Source organism: Neopsephotus bourkii, unplaced genomic scaffold, assembly GCF_033783945.1.
Source record: "Neopsephotus bourkii isolate Nb327-2 ecotype Australia unplaced genomic scaffold, CSIRO-AGI_Nbou_v1 NB_550, whole genome shotgun sequence".
NCBI classification, from domain to species: domain Eukaryota; kingdom Metazoa; phylum Chordata; class Aves; order Psittaciformes; family Psittacidae; genus Neopsephotus; species Neopsephotus bourkii.
The window spans coordinates 161,586-180,432 of NW_026901051.1; the positions used below are offsets into that span (position 1 = coordinate 161,586).

At 37.8% G+C, this 18,847-nt stretch overlaps 1 protein-coding gene across 7 annotated transcripts in view; it reads left to right on the forward strand.

Moving 5' to 3' along the window:
* UHRF2 (ubiquitin like with PHD and ring finger domains 2) overlaps positions 1–18,847 on the forward strand; it is a 92,203-nt gene that overhangs the window by 49,195 nt on the left and 24,161 nt on the right. For 6 of the 7 annotated variants that reach the window (XR_009725092.1, XM_061351082.1, XM_061351084.1 and 3 more), the window contains exons 5-6: positions 10,269–10,378; positions 15,099–15,285. The exons of the other annotated variant lie outside the window; for it this stretch is intronic. Coding sequence is in view for 5 of the 6 variants with exons in the window: in XM_061351082.1 (XP_061207066.1) it covers positions 10,269–10,378; positions 15,099–15,285 (297 nt within the window). In the remaining variant the exon portion in view is untranslated. The remainder of the gene's footprint in view (positions 1–10,268; positions 10,379–15,098; positions 15,286–18,847) is intronic. 7 annotated transcript variants of the gene reach the window in all.

Consider the following 18,847-nt stretch of genomic DNA (forward strand, 5'->3'; position numbering starts at 1 on the left):
GGTCAACACTTGGAGTGCCACTGACGTATTTCCAACTGGACTTTGTGAAACTGGTCACAAACTTCTGTATTCGGCTGGCTTTCAGTCCTTACTAACCCATACTTTGTCAGTTTATATGTGAGGATTTTACGGGAGACAGTATCAAAAAGCCTTTCTAAAGTGGATTATGAACACCTCCTGGCATCCTGTTACCTTCCAAGGAAGTAACCTCACCGTAGAAGACTTTCAGGATGCTTAAGCATTATTTTCCCATTATAAATACATGCTTGCAATTCCCAATCACCTTCCTGTCCTTTTACGTGGAAATTATTTCCAGGATTAATTGCTGCATTACATTCCTAGAGAATCAATTGAGGCTGGCCAGTCTATAAGCAAACAGAAGGAAAAGTGACAGTTGCTCTCTTCCAGTTCTCAAGAAGGTGTCCCAGTTGTCATGACCTTTCAAGAATGACTAAGAGTAACCTTGTCCAGAAGTCAGCCAGCTTCCACAGTCTTCATGGGTACAGTTTGTTAGACCCCATGGACTTATCTATGCCCAGTTTATGTGATCCGTAACCTGCTTCTCCACAGAGGCTAAGTGTCTTTTGCTCCAGGTATTCCCCAGTTTTAGGGGCCTGCAATTCCTGAATGCTGGTCTTGCCAGTAAACACTTGAGGCAAAGAAGGACCTGAGTACCCTGGCCTTTTCTGTGTTTATTGTCATCAGGGGCCCTACTGTATTTAGTAGCAGGGCCATTCTCTAGTTTTGCTGTCTGTTTTTTATCCAGTCGTTCCTTGTTCTTCAGATCAACATACATGTTGGTTTTCCCAACTCTATGTGTACGCAGTTTGACTGGAACTCCGTGTACCCCCTTGGTCATCTGCCCCTGCTTCCACCTCTTTTTAAGTCTCATGATAGTCTGTGAGCTCCTTGCTCATCCATGCAGGCTTCCTGTGGCTCTTTAATTTCCTGCACATGATGATAGACTTTTTTGAGCTTGGAGAAAGTGATCCTTGAATATCAAACAGCTCTACTGGATCTTCCTTCTCTTCAGGGTTGTATCCTGTAGTATTTTTCCAAGCAGATAACCTGAAGAGATTATAGTATCTTGACCTGAAATCTAGGGTTGTCTTCTTGTTTTACCTGCTCCCTCCTCTAAGGATCCTGAGCTCCATCACTGCAACCAAATTGCCTTGGCTTTAAAGTCCCATGACTTGTTCTTCCTAGTTTGTTAGTACTGGGTCTAGCAGTGTACCTTTCCCTGATCATCTGTGTCAGGAAGTTATCACTGCACCCCAGAAATTTCCTAGACTGTTTGTGTTCTGCTGTGTTCCTGCAGATTTCGGTGTGCTTGAAGTTCCCTGTGAGAAACAGGGCCTGCATATGTAAAACTTCTGGTTGTCTGAAGAAAGCCTCATGTACTTATCCCTGATGAGGAAGTCTACAGCAGGTGTCTGCTGATGTTATTCTGCCTGCTAATCTTGACCTGTTCTTACATGAGAATCAACTCGCATAAACCTCTACATAAAAATAAGTAAGAATTCATTCCGAACTTACACATAAGACCTAGAAAGGCTGTATTACCATTATGCAGTAGCCACTGGGCACCTAAATGAAGCATTTAATATGCTCTAATGGAATTTGGCATCATGGCACAGGTATTTGATGTGATTTATTTAAAGATAATTGGTCGGTATAAGAAATGAAGACATTCCAAGAGAAGCAACTGCCCTTCAAATGCCAAATTAATTAGGTCTTTTTCTGTAGGTCACCATGTATGTTCTGACTTTATGGAATTCTTGGTGAGATGAGATTCATTCTATTCTGAGCAGGAGCATCTGTAGATGCCAAGCTTTTTCATATGGTAAAGTTACCATGTGCGTTCAAGCTGTGATAACCCATTCATTACTAACTTTCTAGGCTAAAAGCGTGGGTTTGGCTATGTTTGCAAGCAATTCTCATTTTTTCTTTGGTTCTATATGAAGCATTCTATGGAAAGTGTCTTTGTGTCTTTGTATTTACTATTTTATAGTGCAAACCTTCAGATTTTTTTTTTTGCTGGTTTTCAAGCACCTTAAATTTATTCAATTATTCATTTAGTAGTATTTTAGTCTACAGAGTACTTACCATGTTTCTGATTTTTCAAGACTTCCTTTGCTATTCTTTGTTTTCTGGAAGGCCTTTCCATCCTGACAGTAACACTGTGAGCTTTTGTTATGAAGGGGCATGTTTCTTCTAATGTCTTTGGATTGATATTCTCAGTCTAGCTGGGTGTGCAGACTGGTGTCATATAGTTTCATGATGGGTATACGTGCTGCATCTACTCTCAGATTTGTAACATAATGTGAAATGTGGATAGAACCTTTTAACCTCTTCCTGTGAGAATCACCAAGTTGAAGCTCTGCTGCTTCCTAGCACAAAAGATTATTGATTACTCCAGACCACTGGAATGATGTCTTGAGCTGACTCTGTGTTATTCTGAGTCTTGCAATTCGTCCACAAACACATAGAGAAGTGGTCTGAACTTAAACTATGCCCTGTGATGCCAAGCACAGCTCCTTTCATATATGAGAAACAAGTTTTGGGTTTTTACCATCTCTCTTTACCTAGTTCTTTATGGATGTTCTGTCAAGTAGATGTTAACATCTACATGTTTAAACCTGTATTTGGAAACTGTGGATGCCAGTTCAGCATTCAGATAGTGCCAGCCACAGTTGAGTTCAAGAAGGGAGTAGTTTTAGTTGTAGGTCATGATGCCTCCCCTGCCCAAATCATAGATTGCAGAACGGTTTGGGATGGAAGGGGCCTTAGGATCATCTAGATCCATCGTCCTGCCAATAAAACCAGGGTCTTCCCTTCACCCCTGTGGATAGGCCTGCTGTGCCACCCTACTGCACATGGGCACCTCTCCTCTGGCAGGGTGGCCAACCTTCACTTGTGGCCTCATCCCTTCTCGCTTCAGTGGATTTCATGGCATAGGGGAGTCATGCTTCTGAGTGAAGAGATTATTAGGATCTGACAATGTGACTTACAGTTCGCCCAGGGCAGTGCTTTCCCCACTTCCCAGGTACTAAGTTTATGCTTGCTGTTGTAATGTTCATCTTCTTTACAGATCTTGGGCTAAGGAAAAAAAGGATGGGCCCCACATCCAAATCTGTGCTTCCAGAGTCTGCACTGTGAGCTATTATACATTGTTCTGTAAATGCCCAAACATTATGCCTACTAGTGAGATTCAGAAAAAGTAATATTCTGGCTGGCTTGTGTGTGTATCCACGATGTGAATTTGTAGGTTGGGAGTTGAATGTGTGTGTGTTTGGTTTGGTTTCCTTTGCTTTTAAAGGCCTTAACAATTCAGATTATGGTATTTTTCATAGTAAGGTCTTCAGTATATGCTGGAAAAGACGGTCTTTTAAAATTGTTATTTTTTTAAATGTTGGCACTATATATAGTGTAATAAAATCTTTTCAGAGTTGAAAAGTGTCTTTGACATTATAGTGGCTTGTGTAAAAAAATAAAGTTGAATTAAAAGCATAGGTACTGCAGTCCCATTTTGTAACTGTGCATTTTGTAAATTCAGCATAAACCAATTACGTGTAGAATAGTCTGAAAAAATCTTGAAAGTTACCTTTGAAACAAATCTATTTAAATTCAAATCTCCAGTCATGTTTGGTGAGGATTGTAATTGTTTTATGGGTATGTTTTAGTCTTTGTTTCATTCTGTGTAGACAATGTGCATTTGCAGGTTGTTAAAACTACAATTTATCCTAAGTTATAGTTAACATTTAAATGTAAAAAAAACAGTAGTAATTGTCCCATTGCAATATTTTATATCAGATTGAGACATTTTCCATTTAACGTCTTTGAAATATGCATGCTGTTACATGTATTTGCTCTAATTTCAAAACATTCTTTAGGTTGATAGTGACTTAGAGTTAATATATTGACATGAACATCACAACATAGTTCTTTTTTTTTGAGAATAGATTTCTGTAGATATTATTTGTTGCAATAGCACATATTCTGTAGCCTAATGATTTTAACATATTTGTAATTTAATATTTTTGTAAAGTTAATAAACAATTGTTTGTTAACTCAGTTCAGGAATACAGTTTCTCTTGCTTCTGAGACAAAGAGAAGTGGTCTTAAATAGTCCTTACTTTAAAGTGTCTGTTGATTCAGGATGCAGTTTCATTGAGCTCTTAAATGTGAAAGTGCAAAGGTGCAATTGAATGCTATTGCACAACTATTGCAACTGCTTCTAATGGAATGATTGTTAAAGTTCTAACAAGCGTTTTGAATGGTAATACTGAAAGATTGAATATTTCTGAAGAAGTTGTCCAGCTCTTGCTTTGTGATGTGTGAGCAAATAGAGTTGCTGGCTGAAAGCTTTGCAAAAGCAGAATAGAAGCTGATTAATCATAAATGTGATGTAAACATAGTAGTGCATGTGAAAAGATAGACACTGAAAGTGGTAGTGAATTTGGTGCTGTTTTGATTTTTATATTGTTTGTTAACTGAATTCATACATTTGGAGAGTGTAGTGAACATTATATTCTGTTAGGCTTAATTCTGATTGTGGCTATTTTTCTGCTTACCTGGACAGTACCCATTAACAGTAGCCATAGAAGCTAACAAATTGACTATTCTGTGTGGTAGACATGACTTAATGCAAGTAAGGTTTTGTTTTTAGGTGGCAAAAAGATATATTGTCATTAGACACTTTTCCTTTTAATTGCTTTTGTTAGTATAACCTTTGTGTGTATTTTTTGGATGCTAGATTTTCCTCTATTTTTATTCAGCATTATATTTTGACTCCTGGTGTGTGTTGAAGTGTTTTTCTTCTAATTTCAATATGGTAAATTGAGAAAACCAGAAAATTCCAACAAAGATCTGGCAGTTGTAACTTAATCTCTCAGACTGTAAGAACTGATGGAGTTTTCACAGTGTGGTAATTGCCATCTAGGAATTTTTATTTTCCTGAATGTTGACCTTTGAAATAGCAGAGATAATGCGTACTTGTCATACTTTTAGTCAACTGTGATTATGAATGTCTAGAGTGTTTTTCAGCCTGAAGGTTATAAAAAGTGTGTGTGTGTGCTGAGGGAAGTACAGCTATAAGAGAGTTCAGTTTAGCAGGCTTCTATCTGGCTATGGCTAACCCATCTAAAAGGAAGTCTTGTATTAGGAATTCTGCTACATATTGAAGGGGCTGGCTGTGGTTTGGGATTTAATTTCTTTATTTAGTGTACTTACATGAAATACAAATTTATCTCATTTACTAACCACAATATATAACTCCAGATTTTTATTTTTTTTAATCGCATTTTTGCTATGGTAAGGTGAAGAAGTGAAGAAGGGTGGTGGTACTTGTGCATATTTGACAGAATGATAAACCCAAAGCTTTATTAGATAGCCATATTTTTAAAAAAACAGATGATGTTTATCTTGATCATTATTAAAGCTATTGTATGTGTAATGTGGCAGAAGAATCTTTTAAAAGCAGCTAGCTGAACAGAAATTTTTAGCATAGGTAAGGTTTAACCATTTATTACTAGCTGTCATTTGTCACTATGGTAGTTGATCTTTCTCTGTAGTTCTGGATGTGCAGCTGTGCATTTCTTAAAAAGTAAGAACTTTGTAAAGTTATTTGTTAGTATTTGCTTGTTACTTCTGTAACACATAGCAGAAAATGAAATGTTTTGTCTTGTTCAAATACTGGATATTTTTTAAGAAAAACTTGGTCTGAAAGTCGCCTTCCGAGTTGCCTTTATCACAAAGGGAAAAATACAGGAGACACCCCCCACCCCCCCCCCCCGAAAAGGAATGTCTACCATGGCCTAATACGTAATACAGAATTGATGAATTCCATCTATTCTATCAGTTCCATCTAGATATGGGAATACTATTGCTTATGTCAGTAGGATTGCAGTGCTGTAAGAGAAAAACCTGCTTTTGCCAATTCTTATCTCTGTGCATCTGAATTTATCTTTATTTGAGAGTTCTGTGTTTTCTACTATTAATTAGAGGAGTTGTTTTATGCAAGTAGTTACATTAAGAAAGTATGGTGCACTTCAGCACGTTGAGGTTGAGATAATGCACACTTTTTTTTAAATAATAAGGTTGATAAAGATCCATGCTTTTGCACCAAAACTTTTTGCAGGGGTGCCTTTTTTGGAATACTGACATCTTTGAACCAACTTACAAAATTTTGCATAGTATCTTTTAAGAAAACAATAGGATCATCGAAAAGTTAACAGTAATTTTAGCAGTTTAGATTGGCATTGGTGGAATTTGTCACAGATATTCCACTGAGCTCAGTTTTGGCTTGTTTTCCAGAGATAACGGGTAGCACCAACACGTGTCTGTAGATTTGTGAGTACAGCTTTATGATGTTTTGCCCCCTTACTTGTTGTCTAAAGACTGTATGTAGAGAATAGCTTGTGATGAAAAGGGTGTGTGTGTTTGGTTTTTTTGTGTGTGTATTTTTATGTTTTGTTTTTTTTTGTTCTAATGTACTTTCTAAATGAAGTGAAAAAGGGGTAAATTACAGTAAAAGCTCTAGATGGTAAGACAGTGTAGCAAGAGGGGAGGAAATACAAGTTTTTCCTAGATGCAGTTCTGTTCATAATAAGGGAAGTGTACTTAGACTACACAGACACTGAAAACTTGCAAGATGCAAAAATTGGGGAAAAATACGCTGAAATTTGTCTTGAAATGTACTGGAATTTGCAAATATCTCTGTATCCCATAACATAAAATCATGTTTGTACCTGCCATATTGAGCCTATCACTGTTGTTTCTTGACAAAATTTTAGCTTACTTAATAAATTATGCTTCAGATTGTCTGTAAATGCAAATGTAGTTGTATGCTTCCTAAAATGCAACGTATTCAACTTCTATGACTATTTTGACTTGTCCATACAGATCTGCTTGAAGTTTAAGGTATACTTGTTTATTTCTATCTTTTGCTTTCTAAGCATAGAGTTATGTGAACTAATATATGGATTTTTATCTGAATATAAAATTTCATGTTACTTAGGTGGAAGAAGGCATAATACGTATTTTGATTTTTAAAAGGGATCCACTATGTTGAATTATGTTAGAAGTAAGTCCTAGAGGAATCAAGCTGGATAGGCAAGTACGCAGTGATATTGCTAAGGAAGGTCCTAATAGAAGTAGATTTATGACATTAAAGAGTGTCAGGAGATTTATTTTGTTCTTAACTTTAAATAATCTACAACTACAAAGTATAGGGCAGCTAAGGAAGGATGCTCCAAGGTACAGTAATAAGCAGGAAAATCTTGATGCTAGCTCAGTCTGTTCGTTCAGTTTTCCTGCCAGAGGTTATGTTTACAATTTATTCTTTTGCATTTGAATATATGTTTTTATGACAGTGAATGAATGGCTGTGTTTTGTAGCCATTCAGGGAGTCTTTGCATACTAATGCAGAAGAGAGGCGTTTCCACTCACCTTTCCTGCAAAGGTGTAGTAGTACCCACAGTCCTTTTAGGCTAGTCATTCTTAGGAGTGTTGTTCTACCTGTCTCAGAGACCATTTTCTAATTAAATAGTTAACTATAAATCAAACCCGGAAACTGTGGCTTAAATAGGGCTTCAGATTTGCTAACAGCTGGAGGAATTTAAGTGCTGTAGCCATTCAAAACCTGAAATTATCTCCATAACCTTAGGCTGTCAAGAGGCATATTTTGTGGTAACAGAAGCTGGCATTCAGTGTGCTAGGATGAGTGGTTGGGCCATGTGGAAGTGCAGAAAATCAAACTTCCTGTGTTCGCTGCGCTGTGTGTAAACCTAAGTAAATCTGAGGGGTGCTACCCACAGTGGCCAGAACTGCTTTAAGGTAATGCCCCCTAGGGTACAAAATGAAGCTTATCTTGAATACATTATTTTTCATGGTCAAGAAAACAAAGTATTCTCTATATGATGGATGTATTTGCATTGTGTAGCATTTGTATGTTCTGTTGAAATATCCTAAATCTTTGATATTGCCTAACTTTTATTGTGTGTGCATATGACCAACAATGAGGAAAGTTTTCCTTCCAAAAACTGCAAGGAAGAAAAAGGGGCAAAGTAAAAACAGATGCCAGAGTAAGCAGCTGTTGGTATATTAAAAGACAGTTACAGTGAATCAGGACACTGTGTTAGAGTTCTCTCCACCATTTCCATGGAGACCTAAACACTGCAGTTCTCAGTGCCTCTGAAAAGTGGTCTTTTGCCTGTGGGTTTTTCCTTGGCTTAGTTTTTTCCTGCTTTAGTTATACTAAGCATGTGGCAGAGTCCAAGAACTGGAGTCAGCAAAAGGGAAGTAGTGGCAGCAAGCAAAGAGGTAGAATGGGGAACAACAGGTCCCAGACTGAAGCCTGGTGTTCCAGGAGGTGTTCTGTTATTGTGGTTATCTGTATTTGATATGGCCCTTATATCTTGTTTTCCTCCCTGTCTGTACTTTGATTTATTTTTACAACCTAAACCTTTTTTATCAGGGTATAATACCTGGCTCACTTTTTTCAACAGAATTTTCAAGTCACCTCTGTGACTGTTTCTAGATACCATACAAACAGGGCTTAGAAAACTTGTTCACCTGATTCAGACATATTCTCAGGCCTTTCTACACTCTTAAATATTTGAAAGAAACATATCATTTTAACTTGCCATTGGTTTTCACCTGGAAAATAGGCTCCAGTGTGACAATATTTAATAATTATCTCTACAGTTACTCATTTTCATTATGTCCCTTTTTCTGAAGAGACACTTGTAATGGTGAAGTGCACTTCAGCTTTGCTTAGCAGAATCTTGCACATCCTCCTTCAGATACTGAACAGTAACCAATCCAATAGTTTGAGATTTTATTCATAATAAAGCTTTTCAAAAACCTGTAAAATCTTCAGTCTTTCCTAATTTGGAATTAGGCTGTGAGCTTCTGTATTAAGTCCATCATACATGATGTCCATATAGGAAAGAAGAAAAGTACGTACTTTATTTCTTGTGTAGCAGGGTGCTCACTGAACATGTCAAGTACACGCATTATAGTCTTGGTACAATGTTAAACTTCATAATAATACAAGCTGTGATATTTGTGGTGTGCATTGATTTAGTTGCTTGTATAGTTTCATATTTTGAAGTGTTTTTCTAGAACCAAAAGAGACTGCAGCAGTGCAAAAGAATTAGATTAAATTTTGAAGAGGAAAGAAGTTCAACAACCCCAAATCATTTTTTTAATGGCTGAGTCTCACCTTGTGAGAAATAAATCTCTCCAGCTAGCAGATTCCTTTCTCTTGTGTCAGACTGCTCAATTCTGAAATCATTAGTGACACATGTGATTCAATGAAATCAGCAAGACTGTGGTCAGTAATTAATACTTACAATGTAGGTTATATTGAAAATTCCTGTTTAGTTGTAGATTAGGTAGTTAATTAAAAATGGTGGAAGAACAGGCAGTTGAAGGCACAATATCCTGAGAAGGGAAGAAAAGGGAGTGTTTCGAAATTGCTGGTGCTTGTACAGCATTTTCTCCCTAGGTATTTTTACATTTGAATTAGAATTTTACTAAGTACAAAGAGGAGAAGGGTAAAAGATTTACTTATTTAGTATTTCCTAATCCTTCTATAGTAGTCTTTCGGCATTAGTGTTGTGGAGATATGGGGAAGTGGTTACTCATCACTGAGATGTGGTGAACAACTTTTGCACTGAAACATGACATTAAGAGGACTACTCACAATAGGTAATTCAGTATTGCACATGTCACTGTAGGACTGGTTTCTAAGTTTCCAAAACATTTAGAAGTAAGAGCAGGGCTTTTGAAGCTTCCTATTGCATTTCGTACTCTGTGGATTCCAAGTAGCATCTGTTACTGTGTTTTATAAATCATTTTCCTGGTTCATTTCTGACACTCCATGTTTATAATAATGTTTGTTATGCTGTATGTGCGAGGGTATGTTATTGTCTGGTCTGCTGCTTTAAGCCAAAAAAAAACATTTTGGGATTTTAGAAGTAGAAATACAGATTTATGGATGACTATCAGTAGGGACATACTCAGCTGCCAGGTAGGCCAAGGGTAATGGAGTAGTCTTTTCTTTATGCAGGTTTTAAGTATGTCATTTGGTTTCTTTGAAGTTACATTACAAGACTGAATTTTATGTGTGAGTTGAAATAAAGTATCAGCGATGAGAAAAACATGCTAGTTAGCTTTATCTCATTGCTTAGGATTCATAAGGTACGGAATCTAGGTCTGAGGATCTAAGTTGAATGTACTTTTTATTCTTTTTTGTTTTACAGAGGCCCAGAAGACACAATAAATGATTGTAAAATCCTTTTTATAGAGGAAATGTACAAGATTGAGAAACCAGGAGCCTATCCATTGACATTTGGGGATGGAGATTTCAAAAGTATGCTTTTTAAAATTATTTGAATATAAGTACAAATTAAATTATGTTTCTTTAAAAAAACTAAAGGATCAGCATATCGAGGTAATAATAATTGGTATGTGTGTTCAGGAAAATAACATAGGATCCTTTTTTAGATTTCTGTTCTAAAAGTATATTTACTATGAAGTGGCTCTATTATTTGACATATTCAGAAACTGTTAACACCTTAGTGCTATCAGGGAAAAAGGAGAACAGTTGATAACTTTCTAAATGTCTGCTGCAGAATGAATCTGTAGTCTCAGTTAAGTTCCTAGACAGCTGTCCCATGTCACCAAAACTGCTGTTGCAATTGAAACATCAGTTGCACTTACAATAAATTAATAAATCCCAAAGATAGAACCAATCTGTAATGATGCACTTTAACCCTGTTGCTATGTCAGAATTAAAAAAAAAATAAAAAAAAATTAATGCCAGAGCTGCTTGTACTATGAAAAAAGGGATAATTAACATCTGAATTATTATTTGGCTCAGCATGACATTCTAAAAAAATAACTGTGTCCTAACTCTTCATCCTCCTCACAACCATAGGAATGAGTTAGTGGCAGCTTATATAAAAAGAAGTGTGACATTTTATCCTAGGTTGAAAAATATATGAAAGCTAAAAGTGGTGTTTGCAATAGTAACACGGTTCTACTAATAGGTATTAGATATTATTGTATATTAGAATACTTTCTCCAAGGCAGTTTTTAAAGACGTTTCTATATACCACTCAGCATACAAGAATTCTTCTGCTTACTGGTTTGTTCGCCATCATCTGAGAAATCAGTGTTTGTCAGAGGAGCAAATGCCATTTGCTGTGGTAGTCTTGAAAGTAAAAATGTGGATTTCTGTAAATCAGCTTCTCACAATTTTTTTTCATAATTTTGATTTACTTTTCTCAGATTACTCAGAAGAAAATAGCTATCCGTTCTGTTTATTTTTGCTTTATTATGTTAAAGGAGTTTTGAAATATCTTAAAATCATGATTTTATTTACAAAAATTGTAGTATGAAAAATCGTAAAATTTGCTTTGCATTTAAATACCTACTTATTTTGCAAGTCTAATAGTTTGTGAAGCTTTTTAAAGGGCATATAAAATTATTACAGTTCATTTAGTTCCTCCCTGCAGCTATTGTTCAGTGAATTAATTTGTTAAATTACGTGTGTGTTAAGGAAATGAATGATTAATGTATTGCTGACCATATAAAATTGACTACAGTGGCATCATTTGACCTGACATGAGTATTTATTTATCATGGAATCGTAAAATGGTTCAGGTTGAAGAAGACCTTTAAGATAATCAAGGCCAACTGTTAACCTAACATTGCCTTACTTAATGTTTTCAGTCCATCACTATATATATTGTTGTACAAAATACAGAAAAATATGCATTTTCTTTTTTTGCCTGTTATTTATTGGGTCAGTCAGGCACAATTTGCCCTTAGTGAAGGCATGTTGGCTGTTTTGAATCACCTCCCTGTCTTCCAACTACTTCAGGTCTTCCAGGAATCTCTGTCCTATGATCTCACTGAGGTGAGACTGATTATTCAGTAATTCCTAAGGTCCTTCTTTTTACCCTTTTGTAAAAGGGTGCAATATGCCTTTTCCTCCAGTTACTGGGGACTTTCCCTGATTGCCACAACTTTTCAGATATGATGGAAAGTGGATTGGCAACTACATCATGCAGTTCCCTCAGCACCCTGGGGATGCATCTCATTGGGTTCCATGGACTTGTGTATGTTCAGGTTCCTCCAGATGGTCTCCAGTCTGATCTTCTGTTACAGTAAGAGGAACTTCATTTCCCCAGTCCCTGCCTCGAAGTTTAGGAACTTGAGAGATGTGAAGAGTGATTACCAGTGAAAGTGAGGCAAAAAAAACTATGGAGTACCTCAGCCTTCTTCATACCAGCTGTCACTAGTTCTCCTGTTCTGTTTATGGGAGCAGAGAGGAGGGTGGGGAGAGTGGTAGATTTTCTTCAGTATTCTTTTTCTGACCAACATACATGCAGGAGCCATTCTTACTATTCTTTCTCTTCATTGCTAAATTCAGATCCAGTTGTGCCTTAACTTTCCCAATCCCATCCCTACACATTCAGGCAGTGTCCCTGTATTCTTCCTAGGAAACATCCCTGGTTCCACTGCCTGTGCGTATCTTCCTTATGTTTTAATTTGACCAGTTGTGCTGGTGTCCTGCACTCCTTGCCTGATTGCTTACACATGGGAATTGAGAGCTCTTGTGCTCCAAGAAAAATGTGCTTAAAGAGCTGCCAGCTCTGTTCTGCTCCTTTATCCCTAAGGGCAATTTCTCTGGAGGTCCCATCCTGTAATTCCCTAAACTGGAAGTTCACTTTCCTAAAATTCAAGGTCTTGGCCTTACTCTTCAGCTGGCCCATATCCCTCGAGATTGTGAATTCCACCAGGGCATGATCAGCCCAGGCTGCCTCCAGTCTTGACCTCTCCGATTAGTTCATCTGGTGTGGTAAGCAACGGGCCCAGTAATGCGCCTCTTCTGATTGGGTCATGTCTCACCTGGATTAAATAGTTGTCCTCAATGCACCAGGGCTTCTGGCTGCTTATAGTTTGCTGTTCTGCTTTCCCAGCAGATATCTGGGTGACTGGAGTCCTGCAGCTGGATCAAAGCCTGCAAGTGTGGTGCTTCCTGCAGTTGAAGTAAGAATGCTTCATCAACAGGCACACCTCCATTGGGTGGCCACAACAAACACTACCCATTAGTTTTCATTTATTGGCTTGGCCTCTAATCTTCACCCACAAGCTTTCAACCTGTTCATCATTGTTTTTCAAGAACAGCTCTGTGCAGTCAGTCCATAGAGGGCATGTCACTGGCCCCTTGCTCCTGCCGTGTCTCTCTGAACAGTTTATAGCCATTGATTGCAGCACTCCAGCTGGGGAAGGAGGTTTTCCTCAGCAGGAAGGGGCTGAGATTTCTGCAAACACTTGGTCGTTCCTTTTCTTCTCGGTACACCTAGGAAAAAAAAGTATCTAGAACTCCTTTGGATACATCATCTCTCTTTTCAAGAATCAGCTCCTAAAAGAAATATTTACTTTGATTGCTTATGTTATCGAATCAAATTAAAACTAACTTGCAAAGAGCTGTGAAGTTATACAGCTTCTAGATGAAGCAACTTAGTAACTCATGGTGAAGAAAAATAAAAATAAAGCTAAGAGAAGGTGGAAGCTTGTCCTTGAATATTGTTCTTTTATGCTAGTCAGAGAAACCTGGCATAGATCTCCATGTCTGACAAATTCTGTTCTTGCATAAAAATGTATCAGAAAGACAGCAGTCCTTTAGTATGAAAAAAAAAAATAAAATCTGTGTTTTCCTAAGAGTGAAATGTTTCATGGGAAAGTGTTCCTTAGATAAGATTTGTGCCCTTCTCCCTTTGTCTAATATTATGTCTGCTTAGCACCCATGGAAGAACCCTCTGAAGGGCTATAGTGGGTTTGGGTTTGGGGAGGTTGTTTATTGTAGTTTTTGTAGTGGGGCTGCCTTTCAAGTTCCTTATTGATGAACTTTCTTGTTACATCTCGTGACTATAGTCAGTAAGGGTTTTGTCCCAGAAAATTTAAGAGTTATTTTTTTGTACTAATGACTTTTGAGTATTTTTGGCAAAGATTATGCTAGCAATAAATTTGTCTGTCCTTATCACACTATCCATCTAGGCCAACTGCCGTTTTGAGTAGAAATTATCAAACCAGTTCAGATGTTCATCAGTTTGCCTATGGATTTAGAAGAAAATTTGGTATTGGCTGGTATTGCTAGTATTCCAGCTGTTTCCATTCTAAACTTCCACAGCCTATGGTTGAGGGAAATTTGGAAGTACTCTTAGTTATTTTATTTTACTAGTTTCAGTTCACATTCACTTCTGTGGCATTTCTAGATGACTTTTGCACAGAACATACAAATTATTTTTTTCTTTTAATCTTGGCATTCTTTGGGCCGTGATAAAATTATTTTCTACGTCTTCAGTCATTTCTCTGGACATTTGACTTATTTCAAACATTTTTTCTGTAAATGTTAGTTTTACTACAGGTATTCTGTGTTCCTTCCCTCTTCTCTTTCATATATAGCTTAAGATACCAAATGTTTTTTTCTTGTATAAAAACATTTTTCCCTGATTGAGGAATCAATGCCAATGATTTTGCTTCATAGTTGGGGTTCGTGGCTCCAAGTTTCCTACTGACCTGAAACATAAATTGGTGTCTCTTTGTGTGTAAACTGAACTGCTGCTGTGAAACAATTGGTGATCTTGGATTGTCTGTGATCTCAGACTGCTAATTCTTCTATCCAACTGTAAGTTTAATTTAAGGGGAAGAGAGCTGTTCCAAATTGTAGCTTCGTCATCATTTGACTGTTACCAGTTACGTAACTGGAATTTCTTTGTGGCTGTATTTAAAAAGGCTCCAACTAGAGATTTGCAAGGCTCCATCTATAGGGAGAACATGCAGATGGTATGTTGAGAACTGGAAGGGAGAAAATAAGAGAAGCTGCTGGTTAGTAATTTTCTTCACTCCTTGTTTATACAGCAGAAGAAATCCTATTAGCCTAGATAGTCAAATACCTCATTGTAAGAAGAAAGTATTTTCAAGAGGGCACTGTTCATGTGCAGAAATACTTTTCTGTAGATACAGTAATGCATTTTTCTAAGATACATGGCATTTGACTTTTTCTTTGTTTTTGACAGGAAAAAGTGGCCCTGAATGCAAGCACTGTAGGGCTGATCCAGATAAGGAGTGCCGGTTTTGTTCATGTTATTTGTGTGGTGGAAAACAGGATGCTCACATGCAACTCCTGTGTGATGAATGTAATATGGCTTATCATATTTACTGCCTGAACCCTCCCTTAAGCAAGATACCAGAAGATGAGGACTGGTAAATATATAAGGATGATTTACTTATCTATATAGCCATTCTGTACATGGTACCTCTTTGTTATTTGCACCTCTAGAGAGACAAGACTGAAGATTTTTTAAAAAAAAAATCCTGCTGTGGTTTTAATCCATCTACTTAATATAAGCCTTATGTTTTCTGTCAAGGTAATTATTTTAAACCATTCAGAAAGAATTAGTAGCAAGTTTTAATTACCATTATGGAGTTTCAAACCTGGTATGGTTATTTTATTCTTTGTGATCTGTGTGATCTTCTCTGGCAGTATCAGGATCTGATTTTAGCAATAGTGATTGTTCCCCAGACTTTTAATTTTGTTAAAGCTTTACTGCTGGAACAGTTCTTATGCTCACTCTTCGCTTTCCCTTCATCCTCTGTCCCTGCTGCTGCCCCTGTGCCCTTCTGTGTCTTCTCATTGCCTCTGCTCTGTTCATTTCTCCTGCTGTGAGGGGACCACCACCTTGCTGCTGTCCATCTCTACTGTCTCTGCTTCTGCCAGCAGGAAAATCAAGTTAACCTGCATTGTTAAATCAGGGTAATTGTATTTTGAAGTGAATCTGCATCAACCCATCAGCAGCCCATTATGTTATCTCTGTGTGGGATCTCTGTACAATTTTTTTGCTTTTATTAGCTATCTGCAATTTACACTGTTCATTTTTACCACTTCCCTGTTACTCTCATGAGATGCTAATCCTTTATATACGAATAATAAATAAAACTTTATTCTAATAAGGCCATTACACGGACATCGGTAAGTGGATAAGATATCTATGGATACATTTTACGGAATCTCTTTGGACATTGTGATTAAATTTTATGTAAAAATCTGTGCTTTGGAAGTATTAACATTCTCTGGAAATAATAACTCAATCTTCTATACCATAGTGGATATCATAGTAGGTTTGTTTATTGGTCAGTGTCTAATGGTCTGCATGGTTTCTGGGGCATTGTGTTTTTTTTCTGAGTTTCTGTGTTTATGCTAATGTGTGATTTAGCAATTGAGAGGTGAATTAGCATTGAGAGGTGTTTCTCAGTTTGTACATTTGGCCACAGGGATACTGTTGTTGGAAGCTGATCTCTTCCCTGTGAAATTTCCACACTGGGTAAAGGTGTGTTCACTGTTTTTCAAGCCAGCGGAAGTGCTGGCTTGAAACACTACCTAAAAAATGTTTTCAGTACTTTCTAGAAATATGTATGGGTCATTGGAACTGAAAATGGCATTTATTTGAATATTGTCCTGTGTGCCTTCCACTCCTTGCATGTGCAAAATGACTGTTTATTTAGCAGTGTTTATTACACAGCATGTTAGTCTGAACTATTCCAAGTTTTCTACTCTCAAGACAGACTGGTCTTCCATGCATGACATCTTGTTCACTACCACTTGTCAACATAAGTGAGTTGATGCCCATGCTGGAAACAATTCTCATCACACAAGTGGTTTATTATTGACTGCAGTCCATAAGGCGTATTCTTTCCAGATTACTCCTGACCTTTGGATGCAGCAGCTGGGAAGTTCTTCTGACTTCCTTCAGAATATCCAGTGAGACCGTATGTCCGAAAGTATACATCTGCTTAGTCCATCCATTATTAAGTTGCCCCTTACTCTTGTTCTAATCTAGTATTCCAGCAACAGTAAATCTATTTTCGAGTAGCAGTCACAGGAAAGTTTCTGATAAAGAAAGCATATGTGCTTCAAGCCAGTGCAAGGTTTGATGGGCATGTCAGGATACCGATACTGAAATCTTATGAGGCATCATTCATTGTCTCTTTGTTTTGGCTGGTGTGCCAAGATTATCTTGGCCTGCTGCATGCTTCAAATGATCTTTTAGATTAGTTAATAGTGTTTTAGTCTTCACTGGCATTCATTCTTCTTCAAAAACTTCTTATGAAAGATCTTATGAGTTACCCTACTTCCATTTGAGAGGGCTCCAGAAAAACTCTGGTGAATAGAAATTTTTCCAAGTGTAGCCATTACTGCTCAGATCTCCCTACCCTCTTCCATTAATTTCACTATAAATGCACTGCATAGGTCCCCAGGACTGTTTTCCTCCATACAGAAGATTTTGTGCTCTGTAGGCAACCACACAGGTTTTGACTGATCTTTAGAGTCTCTCAAATCGTATGTTAAATTCACTTCTGGACCCTTCTGCTTACATTTCTGGCCAAAAAAATACATATTTACACAAGTCACCAGTAAAACTGAAAAGGCAGAGGTTCTCAACACTTTCTTCACCTCTGTCTCCAGCACTGCTGAGCCCCAGGCTTTGGGAACAAAAATCCAGGTTGATGCAAACACAGACCCACCATAAGTTAAGGAAGAGTTGGTCTGTGAACTATTAAAGCAGCTTGACCCCTGCTAATTTATGGGCTCTGAGAATATCCACTTGAGGATGTTAAGAGAGGTGGCTGACATTGTTGTGAGGCTGCTTTCCATAATCTTTGAGAAGTCATGGGGATCAGAGGACATCCTGGAAGACTGGAAGAAGGCAAATGCCACCGCCATCTACAAGAAGGGCTGAAGTGGATGTGGAACATGTATCAAGTGAGCCCTAATGAAGTTTGCTGATAATACCAGACTGAGTGGGAAACTGCATATTTTGGAAAGGAGAACCATCCTGCAGGATGATCTGGATAGGCTGGAAAAGTGGGCTAACAAGAACAATGTGAAGTTCAACAAGGACAAGAGTAATAAGCTCTTGCACCTGGATGAGCACAATCCAAGAGTGCAGCACAGGCTGAGATCCACACAGCAATGTGGAAAAGGGACCCGGGCATCCCGGTGGACAACAAGCTCAATATAACTCTATAGCATGCTGCTGCATCAAATCAAGCCAACAGTATTCTGGGTTGCATCAAAGAGGGCATCACCAGTGTGACAAAGATGTCATTATCCCACTCTGCTCAGTACTTGTCAGACCACACATGGAATACTGTGTTCAATTTTGGTACCACTATACAAAAAAAATGATGTGAAGGGGCTAGAGAAGGTCCACAAAGATGAACAATGGACTGAGAAGCCTGGCATGTGAGGAAGGGCTGAGAAAACTGGGTTTGTTCAGCCTTGGGAAAGGAAAGCTCAGGGAGACCTTGTCACCATGTTCCAGTATGTAAAGGGTGACTACAAAGAAGATGGAGGCTCCCTTTCAGAAGAATTCCCATGGAAAAAACAAGAGGTGATGCGTTGTTCCATGCAGATTCCAGTTGGACACAAGAGGAAAATCTTTAATAATGAAAATATTCAGCTGTTGGAATAATCTTCCCAGGCAAGTGGAGGATTCCCCAGAGTTGGATGCTTTAAAGATTCAGCTGGACAGGGTGCTGGGCCATCTTATCTAGGCTGTGCTTTTGCCAGAAAAGGTTGGACCAGCTGATCCTTGAGGTCCCTTCCAGCTGGTATTCTATGAAGTAGTAGAAACTGAATTCATATTATTAAAATGTCTTTCAAAATGGCTGTCAAGCTTTTTAACTTCTTTCTTTCTGGATTTTTCTGTGTAATGAAATGAATCTTAAGATTTATTCCTGCAAGTAGATAGCTGTATCTGTGGAT